Source organism: Triticum aestivum, chromosome 2A (genome assembly GCF_018294505.1).
Source record: "Triticum aestivum cultivar Chinese Spring chromosome 2A, IWGSC CS RefSeq v2.1, whole genome shotgun sequence".
Taxonomy (NCBI): domain Eukaryota; kingdom Viridiplantae; phylum Streptophyta; class Magnoliopsida; order Poales; family Poaceae; genus Triticum; species Triticum aestivum.
The window spans coordinates 663,917,479-663,937,784 of NC_057797.1; the positions used below are offsets into that span (position 1 = coordinate 663,917,479).

Below are 20,306 nucleotides of genomic sequence, written 5' to 3' on the forward strand. Positions count from 1 at the left end.
GCACGGGAGAGGATTTGTAGCAAGTGAGTGTGGGGGCGCACAATCCCTTTTCTTTAGGCTTTCAATTTTTAATCTTCATATCTGTGGAACCAAAAGTCCAGATTTAATTTTGTTTGCATGTTCGTGTTTCCCATGAGAAGGATTTTCGAATGAGACCAATTTTAAATACATTTTGATGATTTTTTAAAATTTTAAAACTTAGTATGAGCGACCGACAAAATTGAAAGTTTCAGAACCTGTGACCGACAAGCATGATACAACTTCTAAAACTTGGCACAAGCAACCACCAAAATACTCCCTCCATTCAAAATTTTATCTTAGATTTGTCTAGATACAGATGTATCAAGCGGAGGGAGTAGTAAGTTTAGAACCTGCGTCCAACAAACATGATTCAACTTCTAAAACTTACTACGAGCTACCAACAAAATCGTAAGTTTAGAACTTGTGGCTGACAAAAACAAAAGTTATTCGTGTGAGATTTAACGACTTTACAAAATGCGAGGCAATCAGCGGCCGGAGCACGTGTGTGCCCCTGCGAATTCCTTGTGTGCGCGCATCTCGGACGCGGGGAGCGTGCGCCCCATACCCAGCAGCCAGCAGTGCCGTGGACGAAAGTGAACAGCGGGTTGAGTGGCCGGGCGAACAGGGAAGACAAGCAGGGCAGCGGCTAGGAGAAGGACATGACAGGCTTCACACACAGTTAGCCAGTGCGCGCGTGTAGCTTTCCTAATTTTGACGTGACAGAATTATCTGAGTTATTACTAAGTAATACTACTGCTTTGATTGCTGGGATGGTTTGCCAGCCTCGCCCACGAACAAATCCGCCAGCTATCGTCGCTCTTACGGGCGGTCCCACCGTATCTTCTGCACCCACACGACCAACCGAACTGCTGGGCCTTATGTCCACTGACACGCGGGCCCAGCTTTACCAACATGTGGCGAGATCCAAAACCCTCACCACCACCAGGAAGGAAAACGAGAGGAGCTGGCCGCAAAATCCCTTGGCACGAGGTGGCAACCGCCACCGCGCTGCGCAGCTGATCGGCAGCTCAGCTCTCGCCTCTCGCCGTTTATAAAACCCCGGTCGTGCGGCTCGCCACAAAAACAAGTCCAATCTCCTCCCCCAGCGGCACCGGACCGTGTCCGCCCTTCGTCTCCCACCTCCCTCCGTTTTCGGCATTCCGTGCTCCCGCTGGCGAGGGATCGAGTGGGGAGGGAACCCGTGAGGAGATGGGCCTCGTCGGGCCCCGGCGGGGCGTCCCCGGCGGCGCCGTCGTCTTCGCCACCGCGGTGGCCCTGATACAGGTGGGGTCTCGCTCTCCCTCTCTCTCTCCGTCTTAGTGGGTGCTGCGCGGGGTCGTCGTTGCGGCCGCGGCGGCCGCCGCCGTCCTTCCGTCTTAGGGGGTGGGGTTGCTCGCTGTGCCTCGTGTTTTGGACCATTTTGGTTCGGTTTTGGTCCTGCTTCTGGGGTTAAGCGCTGCGGCTTCCGGCCTATCCCTGTGCGGGCTTGCTAATTTCGTCCCGTCCATGGCGTCACTAGTGCGGAAGTTTCTACTACTAATATAACTCGTGGTTTTTTTGTTTCGCTAAAATTAGGGAGGTGCGATTTTCGTCTGTAATTGGACTGCGCGTCTTTTTCTCGAACGCGTAGTGGGCTGTGTTTGGATATTTACCCCCTCAAATTTACTGCGTGATTTTGGTTTACCTCTGCTTTGTCGTTAGCCCGAGCCTCCCCCTGCGATAGTGATTTTGGGACTCGGGAGGGTTGGGAGCACATGGGGTTGGAAATCTGCTGCAACACTGCTAGTTTCTGACACGCGAGGTGCGTTTGGATTGGAGGTCTGTAACCACGCGGTCGCGACTTATTGGTGCCCGAGCGGTTGTTTCTGCTGCCGCTACTGCGTTGGAGAGGTCAATTTAGCCCAGTTTTATTTATCCCGAGTTGATTGTGTTCGATGGGGCGGTTGCTTCTCTGTTCGGGGTTTCGTTTCTCGGTTTCATAGTTTGTCTCGAAATGTGTGCCATCTCCGTGACCGTGTAGATTGGGTTGAGTTTTACAGGATTAAATATGCCGCACTTCCCCGAATTTCAGAACATTTAAGCATTTTGATTCGAAATGTGCTCTTTGTATACCGTTATGATTATAATTGGGTCGGATGGCCCTCTTTGAACAAATTGCAAACAGTTTTCTCTGAATTCCAACTATGTGGAGTTGCCTGTGTTTCATATCCAAGTTACCGGATGTTTTATGGCTCACTTTTGGTTGACAGCTGGTAGGTCAACCCAGCTGAATTTTATGGCTCACTGTTTTGCTATTTTTCCTAGCCCAGCCCAGCTGAATTTTCACAGGCATTTCAAACATGACATTTTCCTCTTGAAACTCAGATTGTATTTATATTGCTGCAGTTCACTCTATGTTATTTAATCTGTTTTAGAGGCTTAACGGTTGAATTATCTTTCTCTGTTCTAATTTTGTTTGTTAGATGTCATCTGGGTGTTGCTGTACAGGAAGGATGAATAATTCATGCTGTAATAATCCTTAGTCGCACTAACTGTTTTGGTGGTTTCACATGAAACTTTGATTAATGTTTCGACACTTATAGTGGTTGTATAGGTGGCCAGAACATACCAGATTTGTGCCAACTTCTCAGATGTTGCTAGATTCTTGTCTTTGTAGCATCTACATCACCTGCCTAGGTGCTCAAAGGTGTTGTCTTCATTTTATATTCCTTCCGTCCGGAAATACTTGTTGGAGAAATGGATGTATCTAGACGTATTTTAGTTCTACATACATCCATTTTCATTCATTTTTGCGACAAGTATTAGCGGACAGAGGGAGTATATTTGAAGCCACCAGATAAAATTGTGGTCATGTTGCTCCCTAGAGGGGCCAATAGAATAACAGGATATGTAAGAAGTCCATTCTACAAATGTAGTGTGGTGTTCATGCATGTGGATTTGGTTGCACTTTGATGTGACTCATATATTGTATGGTTAACATGATTTGTCCATAATGTGATAACCTTACAACCTTGTTTTTCATTCCACGATGCAGATAGTTTTTCTTGTACATCCCACAAGCGCACAGCAATCACCAAGGTAATTTATCAGGGCAACATGTTCAATTAAGATGAGCATTTGTTAGATCACTTAAGAGCACAGTAGGTCCTGAAATAGGCTACTATTTTTTGATGTACTTAAAATACTTTGCCACTTAATGAGGTATTTTGTACTCATGGAGCTCTTGGTGCTAATTTTGCTGTGTTTGCTTCCTTAGGGTGGTACCTGCAGAAGGGTACTGTTCCATGTATGGAATTTGTGCAAATCGAACTGATGGGAAAGTCTTAAACTGTGTGAATGCAACAAAAGCTGTTAAGGTGACAATGAAACCCTTCTCTTCAATTTGAATATTACACAGCAGGAGAGATTGTATCCAGTTATCTTGCAGTATTTTTTAATATAGACAGCATAATACTCTGCCCATCTTATTTTTGCATAAGATTACATTATTTCACCATTGTGTTCTACTACTATATCAAGTTCTGTTATTGCTTTTCCAGCCAGATACTTTGTTTTCCACAAGGATCCAGAGTTTGTGCCCCACTATTACTGGTGATGTCTGTTGTACTGTTGATCAGTTCGACACATTACACCAACAAGTCCAACAGGTAATTGTATGGATTGTTCAATTGAACTATCATATCAGTGTGGTCGCATCACATCTTTCTTTTAAAGACTAACTGTTTCACACTGGGGAATTTGTTAATAAAGCTTAGCAAAATGGTTTTGCCATTGTATTCATATTAACCTGCATTGATTTGTTCAAACAATCTTTTGCTGAACTTGTGACCTGCTGAACACTTTGTTAGAGACATGCTGCTTTTGTTTTAAGATGATTTTCATATCTACTTAATAGATTATTTCTGCTTGTTCACCCTGTACTTTTTTGGAAAGCAGTTTTTTGTCGACTTGTAGCCTCATGCAGCAAATTTCTAGTTGTTGATTATTTCTTGTCCCTGATCTTTGTTGTGTTATTCCTCCTGTACTTCCTAGTATCTTGTAACACAATTAAGTGGCTACATGTTGAGTTCTTTATTCCCTGTTGCATGCAAATTACAGATTCGTGTTCTAAAAGGAAATTTTACAGATGCATTCCGTCTATTCATAGACCATGTTCGTCGCTATTCTATTGTGGCCAATTTAGTACATATATTTTAAGGTTATTTTTCTAAGTTGACCAACTTGATTCTTTTTCGCATGTCAAATGATGTAACCTGTTCTTGGTAATCTCTATTCTAAATGTCTATGTTCAATAAAAAGAAAATTCACTCGGTGGTAAAATGCCAACCCCAACATTTCTGCAGGCTGTCCCATTTCTTGTTGGATGCCCAGCTTGCTTGAGGAATTTCTTGAATCTCTTTTGTGAAATGTCTTGTTCCCCAAACCAAAGCCTCTTCATTAACGTGACTTCAGCAAAACAGGTCTGAATTCTCTCAGCTTATCACGCCAACAGTATTTTATTGTGTTTCCTCATGGTCACCCCCCACACATTTTTGTTACATCAGTTTAACATGCCAAAATGAAATATTCATATATAATTCTCATGTTTAATCGAACTAACAAGCTACACTGTTCTCCACCTTTTTCAGGTTAAGAACATTACAACTGTTGATGGTATAGATTACTACATAACAAGCAACTATGGTGAAGAGTTATACAACTCTTGTAAGGAAGTTAAGTTTGGCACTCTGAACACACGCGCAATGGATTTTCTTGGTGGAGGTGCTAAAACTTACAAAGGTATTAGGCTAAATCATTGTAGTGAACTTATCAATTGTGTGATTGGATAAATGCCACTACAAGTTATAGTTTGAGCAATGCTACTGCAATCGCGGGACACTGAAAATCGCCATTGCAGATGCTATAAATTTTATAAAATGCTAGTATCCTCAATGTTTTGCTACAAGACCAAAATACCCCCAGCTTCCTCCTCTCAAGTCATCAGTGACCAAAATTGTTGACTGTGAGGTGGTGGATTTTGTTGAGTTCTGAATTCTGAGCACCATGGTTTGGTCCCTCCTAGTGCTACTTGATGCTCCCTATGATCAGATTTATCCATGTTATATGCCATGTGTCACATTAGGCTCAACAGTGACGAGTGATGACAACCAGGACGTGACGAGGAGGCACGACATCAGAAGCATCCCTAGGATCATCGTCCTTGAAGACGGGGAGAGGAAAGAAACAATGATTTGAGCTGTCCCATTTGCCACCTTGGCCATGACTCTGGAGTGACTTACGAGGCTGGCAGGAAAGCTTGCATACCAGATTTGCTAGCATCCCTCCTAGAATTTCTTGTAGGCAGGCTGAAGGGCTAAACTAGCATAGCTTTCCTTGATTGTGAAGTTAAACTCTGATTGCCTAAAGGATTTGCTTGCAATACTTTGATAATTAAGACAAAGAAGATGACACGATTTGGTCTAAAGATTAGTAGCTTGTAGAGGGTAGTAGCCTTTTAGGAAGCTTTGCTGCATTTCTTTGAGAAACTCTATTTGGTATTATTAATTATTATTCTTGTCTTCTTGCACCCTGGATGTGCTTTTGAACTAGTTTCTTCAGTTGGTAATTTTAAGGTTTGGTAGTGATAGCCTGATAATAGACTATGTAATTTGTTTCCTGCATTTGGACTTGGCACTATTAATTATTATTATTGCAATCTGGATGTGGTTTGAGTTAGTTTTTCAGTCGATAATTTTAAACTGTGGTAATGACATGCTAATAATACACTGTAATTTGCATGCATCCGTTCTTCGCAGTATGTCATTATAATTATTGACATCTACACTTGCTACTGCAGAGTGGTTGGCATTTCTTGGGCGTCAGGCAAATCCCAATGAGCCTGGGTCACCTTATTTGATAACATACCGACCTGATTTGAGTGGTTCATCTGGGGTGAAGCCACTAAATACTACAGTTTATTCTTGTGGAGATCCATCTTTGGGCTGCTCATGTGGGGATTGTCCTTCTTCTTCAGTTTGCATGGGATCCTTGTTGCCTCAGTCGATGACTGAAACTTCCTGTTCAGTCAAAATGGGTTCTCTAAAGGTAACAGCTATTTATCTACATTTATGAAAAAAATGCACGGCTGATACCATGCATTTCCTGTCCACTAGTTTTTATTGGACTATATTTATGAAACCCAACAAAATTTATATTGTAAAATTACTCTCCGATAAAAAAATTAACCAAATTATTTTCAAGTAACTAATCTAAGTATTTATAAAAATAATGTTAGTTGTAATTTCAAAAGTTTGACTTCATTTGTTCTTCTTGTGGCTATTGGCAGAGTTTGCAGTGCTACTTTCCCTAGTAAATAACCAAAGCTTTTCATGAATGATAGATTAGGACTATGACTTGTTAATTGGCACATCACATGTCAGGTGGTCCTTCTTGTATCAAGCCAGTTGTGTAACATGCACATATGATACTAATTCTTTAAAAAGTGATACTACTATTACAGAGAAATTGGCACAGGACATGTGTTGTAGTAGTGATGATACGGGGTAGATGTGTCGGTGTGGATACCTGCACAATTTGCTTGTGGGAAGTTTTAATAACCTTCAACTCTAGCAATCAAATGATTTACTATATCTTGAAAAAAAATATAACCATCATCGTAGGTGCTAAATACCTTAGTTTGTCCATGTACCTTGTGTAGAACTTGACCCTTTTCTTCTTGTTTCTCATACTACTTAAAAGCTTACAGCAGTCTTGAACTTTAAACTAGAGTATACGAATCCAAAATTTGGCACATAAGAACATTTTAGGGCATATGTTATGAAGGTTCATCTTTTCCATGTCGAGCGTTTTCATTATTTTGTATCCTGAACTCCTATCATTTTGATTACACAGGCCGGATGCTTGGACTTCTCACTAGCGGTTGTGTACATTGTGTTTTTGTGTGCAATTTTATTGTGGGGCTTATTATACAGAACACGAGGAAGAACAGGCTTCCCCTCACAAACAAAACCACCAAAGAATGCTGATGATAAGTTGCATTCAAACAACAATGGCAATGTTCCTGAAAACTCTGTTCAGGTTCTTTTCTGCCAAATCATTTTTGAGAGCCAGAGCTTGCTTGCTTACTTTGAGTACTTGTCTTTGGTTCCTTCTAGCATTTTTCTCTAGTGTTCATTTTTAAGATGACGCTGGTACGGTCTAATAATTTCTCTTTATATCAGGTGCCCAAAGCTGCATCATCTTCTATTGTCCAAACTTACATGTCAACCTTCTTTAGGTTGGATTCGGTCTCCAGTTATATTCGGATAAACTATATATTATTAGTATTTAGGCATCATGTTAATCTGTTGAAAGTATTGCAGGAGGCATGGAGTTTTTGTTACTAGACACCCGCTTCTTGTGTTATGTGCATCCTTACTTGTCCCTATCCTATTATGCATTGGTCTTATCCGTTTCAAGGTGGAAACAAGACCGGAAAAGGTACTCAATTTATCATCGTATGATAGCTACAATTCTTCTACTGTTGCTGAAATTCTGATAATTGTGTATAATGGGGGAATTTGAATTGATATGAGACTGACAAATATAGTTCTGTATTTGAGAGTAATTACTTTAATATAAGTTTGACAAGGCAATAGTATTCTCTTAAAACTCACAAAATTTATTAGGTCTGAAGCACGGAAAGAAAAAGAAAATGGAAATCCATTGACAGTTTTCATTGATTACTTGGAAATGTTCATTGAAATAAAATCACAGTAAATAAAAAGGAAATACATCGCTGTACATTTTATAAAATTTCATTTTTATTGTTGGCTATGCTTTTTCTTGAATCAACTTGGACTTTTATGGTGTTTTGTGTCCTTCATGCTTATTGTCATTTTCAGATAACTTTATCATCTTACCTTCCAAAAAGGACGTTAAAGTTCTTAATCCTGTGAACATAGTGGGCGAAGGTCATGAACTTGTATTTTTGAATACCTGTGAGAAATATGTGTCAGCAAAATAAAAACACGGAGATCAAATCTGTCGATAAACGTGTTCACATTTTTAGCACCCATTGACAATGGATTGCCTTTGAGTCTGTAACTACGACTTTTGTGTAACTTGTGGTCATTTATATAAATAAATTTAGTATTTGAGATTGCTCCTTTTTTTTGTGGGGATTGCTGCCCTTTATGAGTGTTTTTTTAAAAGAAGTCGATAAAGTGACACACCATTTGGAACTCAAAAGTTTTTGGTGTGTATTTACCAGGACTGTGAATACATACATTTCAGAGATTTCTGACTTGGTTGTTTTCTTTTTGCAGCTTTGGGTTAGCCCTGGAAGTCAGACTGCCTATGAAAAGCAATATTTTGACAGTCATCTTGCACCATTTTATAGGATTGAGCAGGTCTTTTCAACTCTCATGGCTTTGTTTTTGTTCAACTAGATGAACACTTGTTACAGATTGTATGCCAACTTTGTTCCTGCATATCAACATGTTTGTTGTGTTGATCTTAACTTCTTGTCTATATTTTGTTAATTACTGTTTTAACTGCAGCTTGTATTAGCCACTTCAGCGTCTGGCCAGCTTGAAGCTCCTACAATAGTAAATGATAACAATTTCAAATTGCTATTTCAGATTCAGAAAAAGGTATGGAATCCAGTCATGTAAATTTTACACTGCAACTGCTTAGTGATTCTAATGTCACTTTTTAATTGCAAAGATTGATGATCTGCGTGCCAATTATTCTGGATCGACAGTATCCCTTGCTGATATCTGCCTAAAGCCACTCAGTACAGATTGTGCTACCCAAAGTGTTTTGCAGGTGATGATTTTGTATTGTCTATACTCTGTATATGGAACTAACTTGTTCTCTAGAATCTATATAATCCTTTTCTATCATTATATTTTGTTCCGTATGCGTACTTCTGAGCAATCATATTAAAATGGTGGCATCTGTTGCAGTATTTCCAGCTGGATCCTAAAAAGCATGATGATTTAGGTATAGATCATGCTAAATTTTGCTTTGAGGTAAATATCCACAGTTGAAATCTCTTCTCATATGGACATTTTCCTTTTTTTGGTTGCAACACAGACCTTTGTAAACTATTGATGAATTCATGCTGAACAATGAATATTGTGATACTGGCTAGGTTTGTCAGCTAGTTGTATCTAAACACTAAACAATATCTGCTGTATTGCAGCATTACAGTTCTGAAGAGACATGTTTGAGCACTTTTCAATCACCTATTGACCCTAGTACAATATTAGGTGGTTTTCCAGGTAGCAATTTTACCGAGGTAAAATGCTATACTTTTTTTTTGGCCAAAAACAATATTTTACTGATTATCCCACTTCTCTTACTAACTTCCTATTACTTCACAGGCTTCTGCATTTGTAATAACATATCCCGTGAACAACAAGGTTGAGACAACAGGACAAGAGAATGGAAAGGCTATGGCTTGGGAAAGGGCATATATTAATCTTGTTAAGGTTTGGAACTCTCACCTTCTGAGCTTATGTGCTCAACAAGCAGTTTACAGTAGAAGTTTACTGTCAATTGACTCATGCTCTATATACGTTCATTCTCTAACATTTACTTTTAAGCAGCCCCACAACATATTTCAATACTTCCACACAACACCTCCTTAAGGAATGAAAGAATAAATCTCGTTTGAGGATAGTAAATTAAACTAATTCAGAGAAATTTGCTCCAATGAAGAACCCGGTAGATAAGATTGACTATGCATTGCCCTACATCCTGAGGAAATACGGAGATGGGAAGCAACTTTGATAATGCGGATTAAGAGTGTTCAGATTCATATTCCAGGAGATTTAGTAGAAGCATTATTGTTTCCGTTCTTTTCTCCTGTAATATTGAGCCGACTCACTGGGCATGTTGAAGCCCCAGATGCCTGAATCTAGCAAAAGGTCATTTCATGTATGCTAATGCCATTTGCATGCACAGTATAGTGATTAATATTGAATGAAGCTAGCTCTTTCATGTTTGGATTAAAGCCTATAGCACTTATTTTCTAGCTAGAGTTTCTACCTACAGTGTTTTTGTAGCTTTTGGTTCAACTTCACAAGAAGGTGCATACTCTAGCGATTTATATATTTCACTTGAGCCAAGAATTACATCTGATGACTTTGAGAGTTTTTTGCAGGAAGAAATACTGCCGATGGTACTAGCACAGAACCTTACATTATCCTTTTCATCCGAGAGCTCTATTAAAGATGAATTAAACAGAGAGAGTACAGCTGACGCAATTACAATAGTGGTAAATATATGCAAAAATCTTTTCCATTTTGTAATATATCCTGTTTGCCTACATATTGTTATATTTATCTGTGCCATTTGATTGATATCAGATAAGCTATATTGTGATGTTTGCGTACATATCATTCACACTTGGAGACCGTCCTTCTCGTTTGTGGGCATTATTTGTCTCATCAAAGGTATGAATATGATAATCAATGACGGGATTTTTTTTTATTTTCCACTCTGCCTAAAAAATACTTTAATGTGAGTCAGTGGCAAGTCCATATGCTTGAAATTCAGGAGTGGTATATACAAATTTGTCCCATGATTAATTGTTTTGATCTACATGGAGTATCTTGTTCGTCATGATTGCATTTTTATGAGTTATCTAAAGACCAGTTCTCGTATATTCATGTTTGCTGACCATACATTTAGTAAATATAAACAGTGCGGTGGTCGGCAGTACTGCTGTTGGGACGACCTATTTTTCTTGTGGCCGATATTGAGAAATGGGAGATGTCAAATGTGACATCTTCTATTCTGGGACGGAGCTAGTAGTATTTTTGCAGTTATTTATTTTGTACATTAATATGACCCTTTGCCACTCTTAGCCAAAAGCAAACTAAATTGTTCTGCTAAGAAATTTGTCTTTTGAATCTATAATAGTTTGATCTCAAGTTTCCTTTTGTAGAGCTAATTTATTTACCAGATCCCGGAATACTATATACTCCCTCCGTCCCGAATTACTTGTCATAGAAATGCATAAATATGGATCTATCTAGAACTAAAATACATCTAGGTACATCCATTACTGTGGCAAGTTATTTCGGACGGAGGGAGTATTTAATTATGTCAAACATGTGTTGCATTATGTTCCATTTGACGAGATAAATTGCAGGTACTGCTTGGCTTATCTGGGGTTGTCCTAGTGATGCTTTCAGTTTTAGGATCAATGGCATTCTTTAGTGCTGTTGGAGTGAAGTCGACTTTAATCATAATGGAAGTAATTCCTTTTCTTGTGCTGGCGGTAAGTCTTCTGCCTCTAGTAGCGCAATAGTGTGACTGTTTTTCTCTTCATCAATCCAATGTACCTTTCCAGTATTTCTTTGTTTTGCTGCATTAACAGAAAGAAAAAACCATTATGCATTTGCTCTCTACACATTTGAATTGGAACATAGCTTCTTCGTGCTGATTATTGGATTATCTCTTCTGAAAATTGATTTCCATGAACCATCATCACATTAATTCCTTGTTGAAAACTTGATGTTTAGTACTCAGTGATCTAAACGCTCTTATATTTCTTTACAGAGGGAGTCTTTGTGTAATTTATTTTAACCACGCTTCCTAGATAGGTGAACACAGTTGATGTCTATGTTGCATAGCCTGCCATTGAGTTTGTTGTTTGTTTTTAGGAAATATTTTCTTGCTGCATTTACCATATTCTTTTAAGAGGAATTGACAATTTATTCATACGGCTACTTCATTTGATCTATACTTTGTTCAAAAGATACCCATTCTTATCATTCTGCAGTGGATGAAACTGATGGATGTGATTGTGGCTAGGTCGGTGTGGACAACATGTGTATCCTTGTGCATGCTGTCAAGCGACAACCAGATGGGATAGTATTGGAAGAACGTATAAGTAATGCATTGGTGGAAGTTGGGCCATCCATTACGTTAGCCAGTTTGGCTGAAGTTTTAGCTTTTTCTGTCAGTGCAATCAATCCAATGCCTGCCACCAGAGCATTTTCTATGTTTGCCGGTTGGTTTCTTTACATTTCCTTGATTGTATCTATAATTGGCACTTCATTTTGGGGTTTCCAATCCACTATCTTGTGCAGCAATGGCAGTTCTTCTGGATTTCCTTCTCCAAGTGACAGCCTTCGTAGCCCTTATTGTATATGATTTTAGGAGGGCAGAAGATGGCAGGATTGATTGTGTTCCTTGTGCAAGACTTAAATCGAGCACTGTTGCTGGCGACAGTAAGTGTCCAAATAAAAATCCATGTTTGCTTTGCTAAAAGGAAGATTAGTTATAGCAGTAAATGCTTGTTCATTTTGGCTCATTTGTAATTGTTTCCCTTTCTAATGTATTCAAAAATTAAGATGGTGGCCACCAGCGGCTTCACTTTGTTGCACGCTATATGAAGGTAAACACTACATGTTTTACCAGAGCTAAGCTTGTTCTTATGTTAAAGTTAAGCTCATGTTTTAAACCATGTTTAAGTTTTTCACGATTTTCCTTTTATGTTCATTCATAACTTATTGTTTTTTTTAATATAGGATATTCATGGGCCAATCCTCGGTTACCGACCAGTGAAGTTTATCGTGATTGCTGTATTTGTTGGATTAGCATTTGCAAGCATTGTAAGTGCTCACACATGTTCTGCATGCACATTGCACAGCATCATGATTATATCTGTTCCTCCTATTAGCTTCACTACCAACCGCTTTATATCTGGTGAAATATGAGTGTGCTATCTACAGGCCAAGTCTATTTTTTCATTGAAATTCTCTGATGGATCATCAACTTATTATTCTGTCTGTATTTCTGATAAATCTTGCTGATCATCAATATGGAGCAATTCGCTACAGTGTGGTGTTGTTTGTTCTTGTCTGGTTTCATGTTGCAAATCCAGTGGTTAACTACCACAAATTTGGGAAAAACTACTAAATGAGACAGAACCACTTACATTTTCTTGACTTTGAGTATGAGCATGTGTGGTTGACAACATTGTGTTTCTTTTGTCCCAACTAGGCAATGTCAACTAGACTACAACCCGGATTGGAGCAGAAAATCGTTCTTCCACGAGATTCGTATTTACAGGTTCAAACTATCACTTGCATTTTCTGTAGCTTAAGCCTTAATTGCTTCTCTTTGTATTTCTTTTAGAATCATGCTCATTATAATGTTTACAGGGTTACTTTGACGACCTTGAGAAGTATATGAAAGTTGGACCGCCACTGTATTTTGTTGTGAAGAACTTCAATTACAGGTAACTAGAAGTAAAATAGTTCTACACATTTTTTCTGCATGTTTGAAGAAGCATGATTATACAATGGAAACAAACAAACATGGCTGAATATTCCTTGTCATATCATTGACCCGTTGTGCTTTCTTACTTTTATCCACTACATTCTTGTCTTTAGATTGTTCTGGATATGTCAAAAATTGAAAACCAAGTCTCTCATGTTTCTACATGAGCTGTTACTGTTGCAGTATTGCTTTTTGAAAGAGCCAATTTTTTTGAGCTCTTCGGAGTTGCATGCTTAACTCAAATAATATTCAAAAGTTGAAAACCAAGTTTCTCATGTTTCTGCATTGGCTGCTACTGTTGCAGTGTTGCCTTTAGAAAGAGGCGATTTTGTATAGTTCTTCTGAGTTGCATGCATAACTGAAATAAACAACAATTTGATTTCTGATGTGTTACACTGTTTCCAGCTCTGCATCGGAAAATACTAATCAGATATGTTCCATCAACCAGTGTAATTCAAACTCTCTTCTGAATGAGGTATACAACTGTTTGTCTCTTGACTAATTTTTTCCACAGTAATACTCAGTATGAAATGATTGATTGATTTGCTAGTTTAATTTAGTTGCACAATACATTTTAAAGGCAAGCTTTGTTACTGTAAAGCTACCGGCTCCTGATGCAACTTAACCAATGTGATTTTGATAAGCATGCATAGATGTTCATCATATGTTGATAACACTGCCCTCCATTTAACATGGTGGTTGCTACCATGCAGATAGCAAGACAATCTTTATCTCCTGAAACAAGTTACATAGCAAAACCTGCTGCCTCATGGCTTGATGACTTCCTAATATGGATGTCTCCCGAAGCATTTGGATGCTGTCGAAAATTTGTTAATGGAAATTATTGCCCTCCAGATGATCAGGTTCAGAACTTTTCCCTGAACCCCCTTTAGGGGTGCAGCACATTCATACTATATTTGTATTAGCTGGAAAAACAAGCAATTTTCTTCTGAAGCAATGGACACATCCCTCTCTGGGAGAAATAAAAGCACTCAATTTTAGTCGTGAGAAAATATGAACTGGTTGTATGTTAGCATATTTGCTAATGTCACTTGAATTTCTACTTTGCAGCCTCCTTGCTGTCAACTCGATCAAGATTCAGGTTCATGCAGTTCAAATGGAGCGTGCAATAATTGTACAACGGTATACTATCTACTATCTTTCAGTTGTGATATCTAGTCCTTTTAGCGTCTTAATCAGTTTCAGAGAGCTGCATTTGCACTGCTGCGCCCAATTATGTGTAGTGGGAAATATAGTATATTTCAACCACAGTTCACATATCAATAGATACATGTTAAGTAATTTCTGATCTACTAGTTATGCTTTTGTCTCAGTGTTTCCTACATTCGGACTTACACAATGGGCGTCCATCCACAACGCAATTTAAAGAGAAACTTCCATGGTTTCTGGATGCACTACCATCAAGTGACTGTTCTAAAGGGGGAAAAGGAGCTTATTCTACAAGTTTGGACCTCAGTGGTATGTGGTGTATGCCAATTATGTACCATCTCAATATTTTATCATGCTAGAGAACATGCCAAAGAAATATTATACTCCCTCCGTCCCAAAATAAGTGTCTCAACTTTGTACTAACTTAAGTACAAAGTTGTACTAAGGTTAAGACACTTATTTTGGGACGGAGGGAGTATATTTATAAATGTGAATCATTTTAATCAGTTGAGATGTATAGTATTATTTTTGCATTAAACGTGCTTGCATTTTGACCGACTGAAATTATAATACTATTAATTATCCACTGACATATTTGGTAACACTGTTTGTTTGTCAGGTTATGAAAATGGCAATATACAAGCATCAGCATTCCGTACATACCATACTCCCCTTAATAAACAGGTATGGATTAGCATGCCGCCCATCATAATTATCACTATTTTCCTTTCCAACATGGTAAAGTTTAAGTAATATTGATATTTTTTGTAGACTGACTATGTTAACTCATTGAGAGCTGCTCGGGACTTCAGTTCTCAAATGTCCAAAGATTTACAGGTAATTTGCCTGCATCCATTCTTTAGATGATGATGATATTAAAGGACGTTTTAAAAATGCTGACCCAAATATACTGAAGTTATTGCCGTGAAAACATACACACAAAAAACGATTTGCTGTGTTTCACTCTTAACCTCCGTCCCAAAATGTAAGACGTTTTTTGACACTATGATAGTGCCAAAAAACGTCTTACATTTTGGGACGGAGGGAGTACTACACATATTAATAGGAACCATGGAATTTCCCTGTTGGCGAAGTTTTAATAGATCGTTACTGTTCACATGGTTCTAGCAGTGTTCTAGGATTATTGGAAGGACTAGCCAGTACATCCTGAATTTTTGATTATTTGGGCCTTTACTGAACACATTATCCCCAGATGCTGATGTAAATATTAGCAGCCACTAGCTATTCAAAGACACACAAGTATGTGTGAATTTTGTATTTGTAGCTAAGCTTTATGGCATAGTAACTACTATATGTTTCACTCTATATTTCATACTGATTATTGTTAGCTTTCGCTTTGAATGCTATTGCTTGGATATATCTTGTAACAGTCTTCGATACATCTTCGTGCAGATGGAAATTTTCCCATATTCAGTGTTCCATATATTTTTTGAGCAATACCTCAGCGTATGGAAGACAGCCATCATGAATATATGTGTTTGCCTTGGTTAGTTACTTATTGCATTTGCAGTTTTTCAGATTATTTACATATTCTTATGATATAGTTCTCGCGGATCTCATTTTCTCTGAATTCTTTGCTTTGGTATCAGATAGAAGTAACTTATTTCTCTCTCCTAGTATGAATGCACAGTATAGATCCCTGCTAAACCAGCTTATTTTATTTTATTTTCGAGAAAACGCAAATGGCCTTTGCGTTTCATTGCATTGGAAAGATAGGGAATTTACATCCTCCTAGGAGGCAGATTTACACAGTTGTCGGATGATCAGTGGACATCCCATGATGATGGCAAAACGACCCTGAGCCCTTGAGCCCCGGCCTTTGCCCAACATCGGGCCTCGTCCTTGATCCGGTCGACAAGCTCATTGAGCGATGGGCTCACATGGTCAAAAACGCACGCGTTCCTATGCTTCCAGATCATCCACGGCACCAAAAGCGCCACGGATTTGAGCGCCTTGCGGAGCGCTGGCGGTGTGGAGTCCTTCGCGCGTAGCCACCAGTCCATGATGGAGTCGTCGTGCTCGGGCGTCGGCGCCGGCAAGCGCAGCCAAGCTAGGATCTCATGCCATGTGTGCCTAGCGAAGGGGCACGCGAGCATCAGATGTCTGATCGTTTCCGGCTCTTGGTCGCATAGGAGGCATCGTGGGAGGTGCTGCAGGCCACGGCGTGCAAGCCGCTCCGCGGTCCAACAGCGATCTTGGCAGGCCAGCTAGTGGAAAAATTTCACCCTTGGCGGTGCCCAGCTCCTCCAAATGAGTTTCCAGGAGTGGCAGCCCGTCGCGCCTGTTCTCAAGAATTGCCTCACCACATTGCACTGAAGAACCAAAAGTTTGACGTATCACTGTCGGCTGTTGAACTGGTTTAATTAGTTGGTTCTGGTATGAGCGACCATACCATTTTGACATAAGTTAGGGATAAGAGTTTGAATTAGGAGTGATTGGATGAGTTTCAATCAGGAAATATTGGCTCGATTTGGTCCTCTTGAGTTGTAACCCCTCAATATAAGGGGATGGTTCCATTCAATGAAGGTCTAGCAAGAAGTTCTCTCTATTCCCTTTCATTGCGCATTGCTGCTCTACCGACACTAATTTCACGAAAGCTGGCTAGTAACTATGGTCTAGTGCTGGGACCACCTGCAATCATAACCACAATCATAACAAATATAATCACGCTAAACATAATTAAATATATTTTTTGTAATGTCTGTACCTTAATTTGAGATTTGACACAGTTCATTCTTATGCAAAAATTAACAGGTGCAGTATTTGTTGTTTGTTTAGTAGTCACCAGCAGGTCAGCAACTCCTTTCAGAAACTTAGCACTAACTATTTTCTGTTACTCTTCGAGTCGGTAGATTGTGATAATTTGTTACCTCTGTCCATTTCAGTTTGTGGGCTTCAGCAATCATTTTGATTGTTCTGGCCATGATAGTCTTGGATCTGATGGTATGTTTGTCTCTCTCCTGTCCAATATATAATACTACTTCTGATTATATGTATTTTCAAATTCATAGCAACTGATGGCCTCTAATGGATATTGGATAGAACTTAGCTATGTTTTAAATACAAGTGGTTGCAGAGTAGAACCATGTGGTGACTTCATGTCAACAATTAGCTAAAATATATAGGATTTGTTCAACTGTTGGTGAAAGCAGTTGGCTTAATTAGCTATGCATTATGTATTGATACCACATTGTGGAATAATTGTAACGAAGCATAAGAAACACCCATAAATCAAAAGACGGTTTCACATTACCTTGGTATTATTGGCATATGTGATTTGAGTTTGCAAATGTAAAGCTAGTGTATCACATTAAGGAGTTACAGCACAGTTCAAGCCCGTGACAGTTGTACTTGTTATCGTAGCTATTCTGTATTTTCTAGTTTCTACAGTAGTTCTAGAATTCAAGTTTCAATGCTAAATTATTTAATTGTTATATTCATTATCAAGATTTAACATCTTTCAAACTTTTGGCAGGGAGTGATGGCTGTCCTTGGAATTCAGCTCAATGCAATATCTATTGTAAACCTTGTTATGTCGATAGGAATTGCTGTTGAATTCTGTGTTCATATCACACACGCCTTTATGGTAGGTGCATTGTACATTTGGAAATGCCAGTTCGAAATCTTCCGGTTTAGTTTAGTCCTGTGATAATTAGAATGTTGGCCATAATAAACTTGAAAAACATTTAAATTTGTTCTTCCCGTCACTTGAAACTTTTATCATCTGCTATCAGTGATTTAGCAGTTTACTTTGAAATGTGAAAGTAGTTTGATTCTCTATATGGTCTGCATGACATTAGAGCAACTAAAAAACATAGAGCAACAATAACAAACCAGTTTGCTGACACCCAAACCCATCCCAAATGAAGGATCATGGAAATAAGTTCAGATGTGTTTCTACTTTTCAATGATATAATTTTTTCATGTTTATCTTGTCCCTTTTTTCCATATCATGCCTGAACCCTTCATATTCACCTTTTAATTTACAGATAGGCATCGGGGATAGAGAAAACCGTGTAAGGCAGGCTCTATCGACGATGGGTGCTTCTGTATTCAGGTTAGCCTCATTACTGTTCACATTATTGGGACAATGTTACGTTGGGTAAAGAGATAGTAATATCAATTGAATAAGTTGCTTGCAGCTTGTCCTAGATTGTCCGAGATATATGTGAGTATGTGTAGACGTGCCTTAGTGAGTGTTACATATAAACAGTTCACAATTTTATTTCAGTTCTTATTTCGCATAAGAAAGTTTTCTAGTGTTGCGGATAAATTCACGGCAGTCCAGTTGCAGTGTTGCGGATAAATTCACGGCAGTCCAATTGCAGTTTTTTGCCATATGTCCGAATCTGTTTGTACTGTTTACAATTTTATTATATCTTATTCTGACCCACTGTCTTGATTTTTCAGTGGAATTACCTTGACCAAACTTGTAGGAGTTATTGTCCTTCGTTTTGCAAAATCTGAAGTTTTTGTGGTACATACATCTTAGCCCACACTTCTTAGTTCTGTATTCCTATTGGAGTTTGGCTTGAATCACCTTTGTTTAATCCAAATGGCTGCAGGTGTATTACTTCCAAATGTACCTGGCACTCGTCCTCATTGGCTTTCTGCATGGGCTTATCTTCCTACCGGTTAGCATTTTAATTACCTATCGTCTCTTAATTGTCTCCAGGTATTTGCATAAGCAGCTTAGCTGAGCCCTATAATTGATGGATGTTTCAGGTTGTGTTGAGTCTGTGTGGCCCTCCTCAAAAAACCATGAAACCGATTGAACAAAGTCAGACTCCGCCTTCAAATGAGCAAACTTGATTAGTACATAACATTCAGGGATTATTACAAAGCATTTCAGTGTACATATCCATCTGTTACCCCGGTGCTGGAGGAGCTGTGAGGGTGTAGATCATTTATAGAGGCGGAGTAATCTCTATAGAAAGATAGGCTGTACATTAGTTAAGTTTACTGAACTAGTACTAGTTTAGTTGATATCGCCGCGAGGAGAAGGAAGCGTGAGCTACTACTGGCAGTTCCATGGTTTCTGTTTTGTATTTGTTTCATGCGAGAAACCAATGTCATATTTGGTGCCAATCAGCTATGGTTTGGTCGCTTCAGTTGCTTTATTCCAGCCATGATGTGCTTGCGTGTACAAGAGGTCAGCTATCTCCAAGATTTTTTATGGCAGGGGGCATAACTCTGGAGGTGTTTGGTTCGTGCTTTTGTATCGTAACCTGATTACAGCGTCAACGGATCCCGTCAAATCTTGTTTGTTTTGATTGCTCCGTAATTACATAACGCAGTATTAGATCCCAGCCTAGTTCAAATCTGTTACTAGTCAAAATTGTCCGCAATGAAAACCGCTGCTGTGTTTCCCTCCTCGCTATCTCCTCTGCTTAAAGCGTTTTTGCTGCCACCAGCTGTCCACATCGCTGCCGCAAACAGCCGCCATCGTCGCCGTCGTTGCGTCCGCCACCGGCGCCGCCGCAAACAGCCGCCACCATCACCGTCGTTGCGTCCGGCGCCGGCGCCGTAGCCACCACCGCTTCGGTCGCCGCCGTTGCGTCCGCCGCCGCCGTTGCTGGCATTGTTGTCAGCCTCACTGTCAGGCCCTCGCTTCCAAGACACGAACGATGCCGCCTCCTTCCTCGCCCGCCATGCACAGCTTGGATCTGCTTCCAGCCAGCGGTTTGCCCTCGGCTGGTACTTGCCCAACTCTGATATTCATTAACGTTACAGCGTAGGTAGCCAAACAAAGTACTATGATTTTTGCCCATATCGTTTACGTTAACAGTGTAACCCAATTGCGAACCAACCTA

General features: G+C 39.5%; 1 protein-coding gene across 1 annotated transcript; it reads left to right on the forward strand.

The window, feature by feature from the left end:
• Positions 1-1,009: 1,009 nt before the first annotated feature.
• LOC123190059 (NPC intracellular cholesterol transporter 1) lies at positions 1,010-19,613 on the forward strand. The gene is made up of 39 exons (XM_044602622.1): positions 1,010-1,305; positions 3,056-3,099; positions 3,278-3,377; positions 3,561-3,668; positions 4,365-4,481; positions 4,650-4,800; positions 5,858-6,105; positions 6,913-7,098; positions 7,242-7,297; positions 7,383-7,500; positions 8,328-8,411; positions 8,562-8,654; positions 8,728-8,829; positions 8,970-9,035; positions 9,209-9,304; positions 9,390-9,497; positions 10,172-10,285; positions 10,377-10,463; positions 11,165-11,293; positions 11,830-12,028; positions 12,108-12,248; positions 12,372-12,415; positions 12,549-12,632; positions 13,024-13,092; positions 13,185-13,261; positions 13,708-13,777; positions 14,016-14,165; positions 14,374-14,445; positions 14,637-14,781; positions 15,092-15,156; positions 15,244-15,309; positions 15,886-15,979; positions 17,248-17,284; positions 17,379-17,436; positions 17,969-18,079; positions 18,483-18,550; positions 18,904-18,970; positions 19,059-19,127; positions 19,219-19,613. Exons 1-39 carry the CDS (start codon positions 1,231-1,233, stop codon positions 19,303-19,305), a joined length of 3,855 nt encoding a protein of 1,284 aa, XP_044458557.1. The 5' UTR covers positions 1,010-1,230; the 3' UTR covers positions 19,306-19,613.
• Positions 19,614-20,306: the final 693 nt, after the last annotated feature.

What these genes read in the sequence shown, in the direction of transcription:
- LOC123190059 (XM_044602622.1), top strand. Translation starts at nt 1,231, where the DNA reads ATGGGCCTCGTCGGGCCCCGGCGGGGCGTCCCCGGCGGCGCCGTCGTC. An exon ending in AGCATTTTCTATGTTTGCCG is followed by an intron (nt 12,029 to 12,107) that starts GTTGGTTTCTTT and finishes TATCTTGTGCAG; the next exon opens with CAATGGCAGTTCTTCTGGAT. An exon ending in ATGGGCTTATCTTCCTACCG is followed by an intron (nt 19,128 to 19,218) that starts GTTAGCATTTTA and finishes TGGATGTTTCAG; the next exon opens with GTTGTGTTGAGTCTGTGTGG.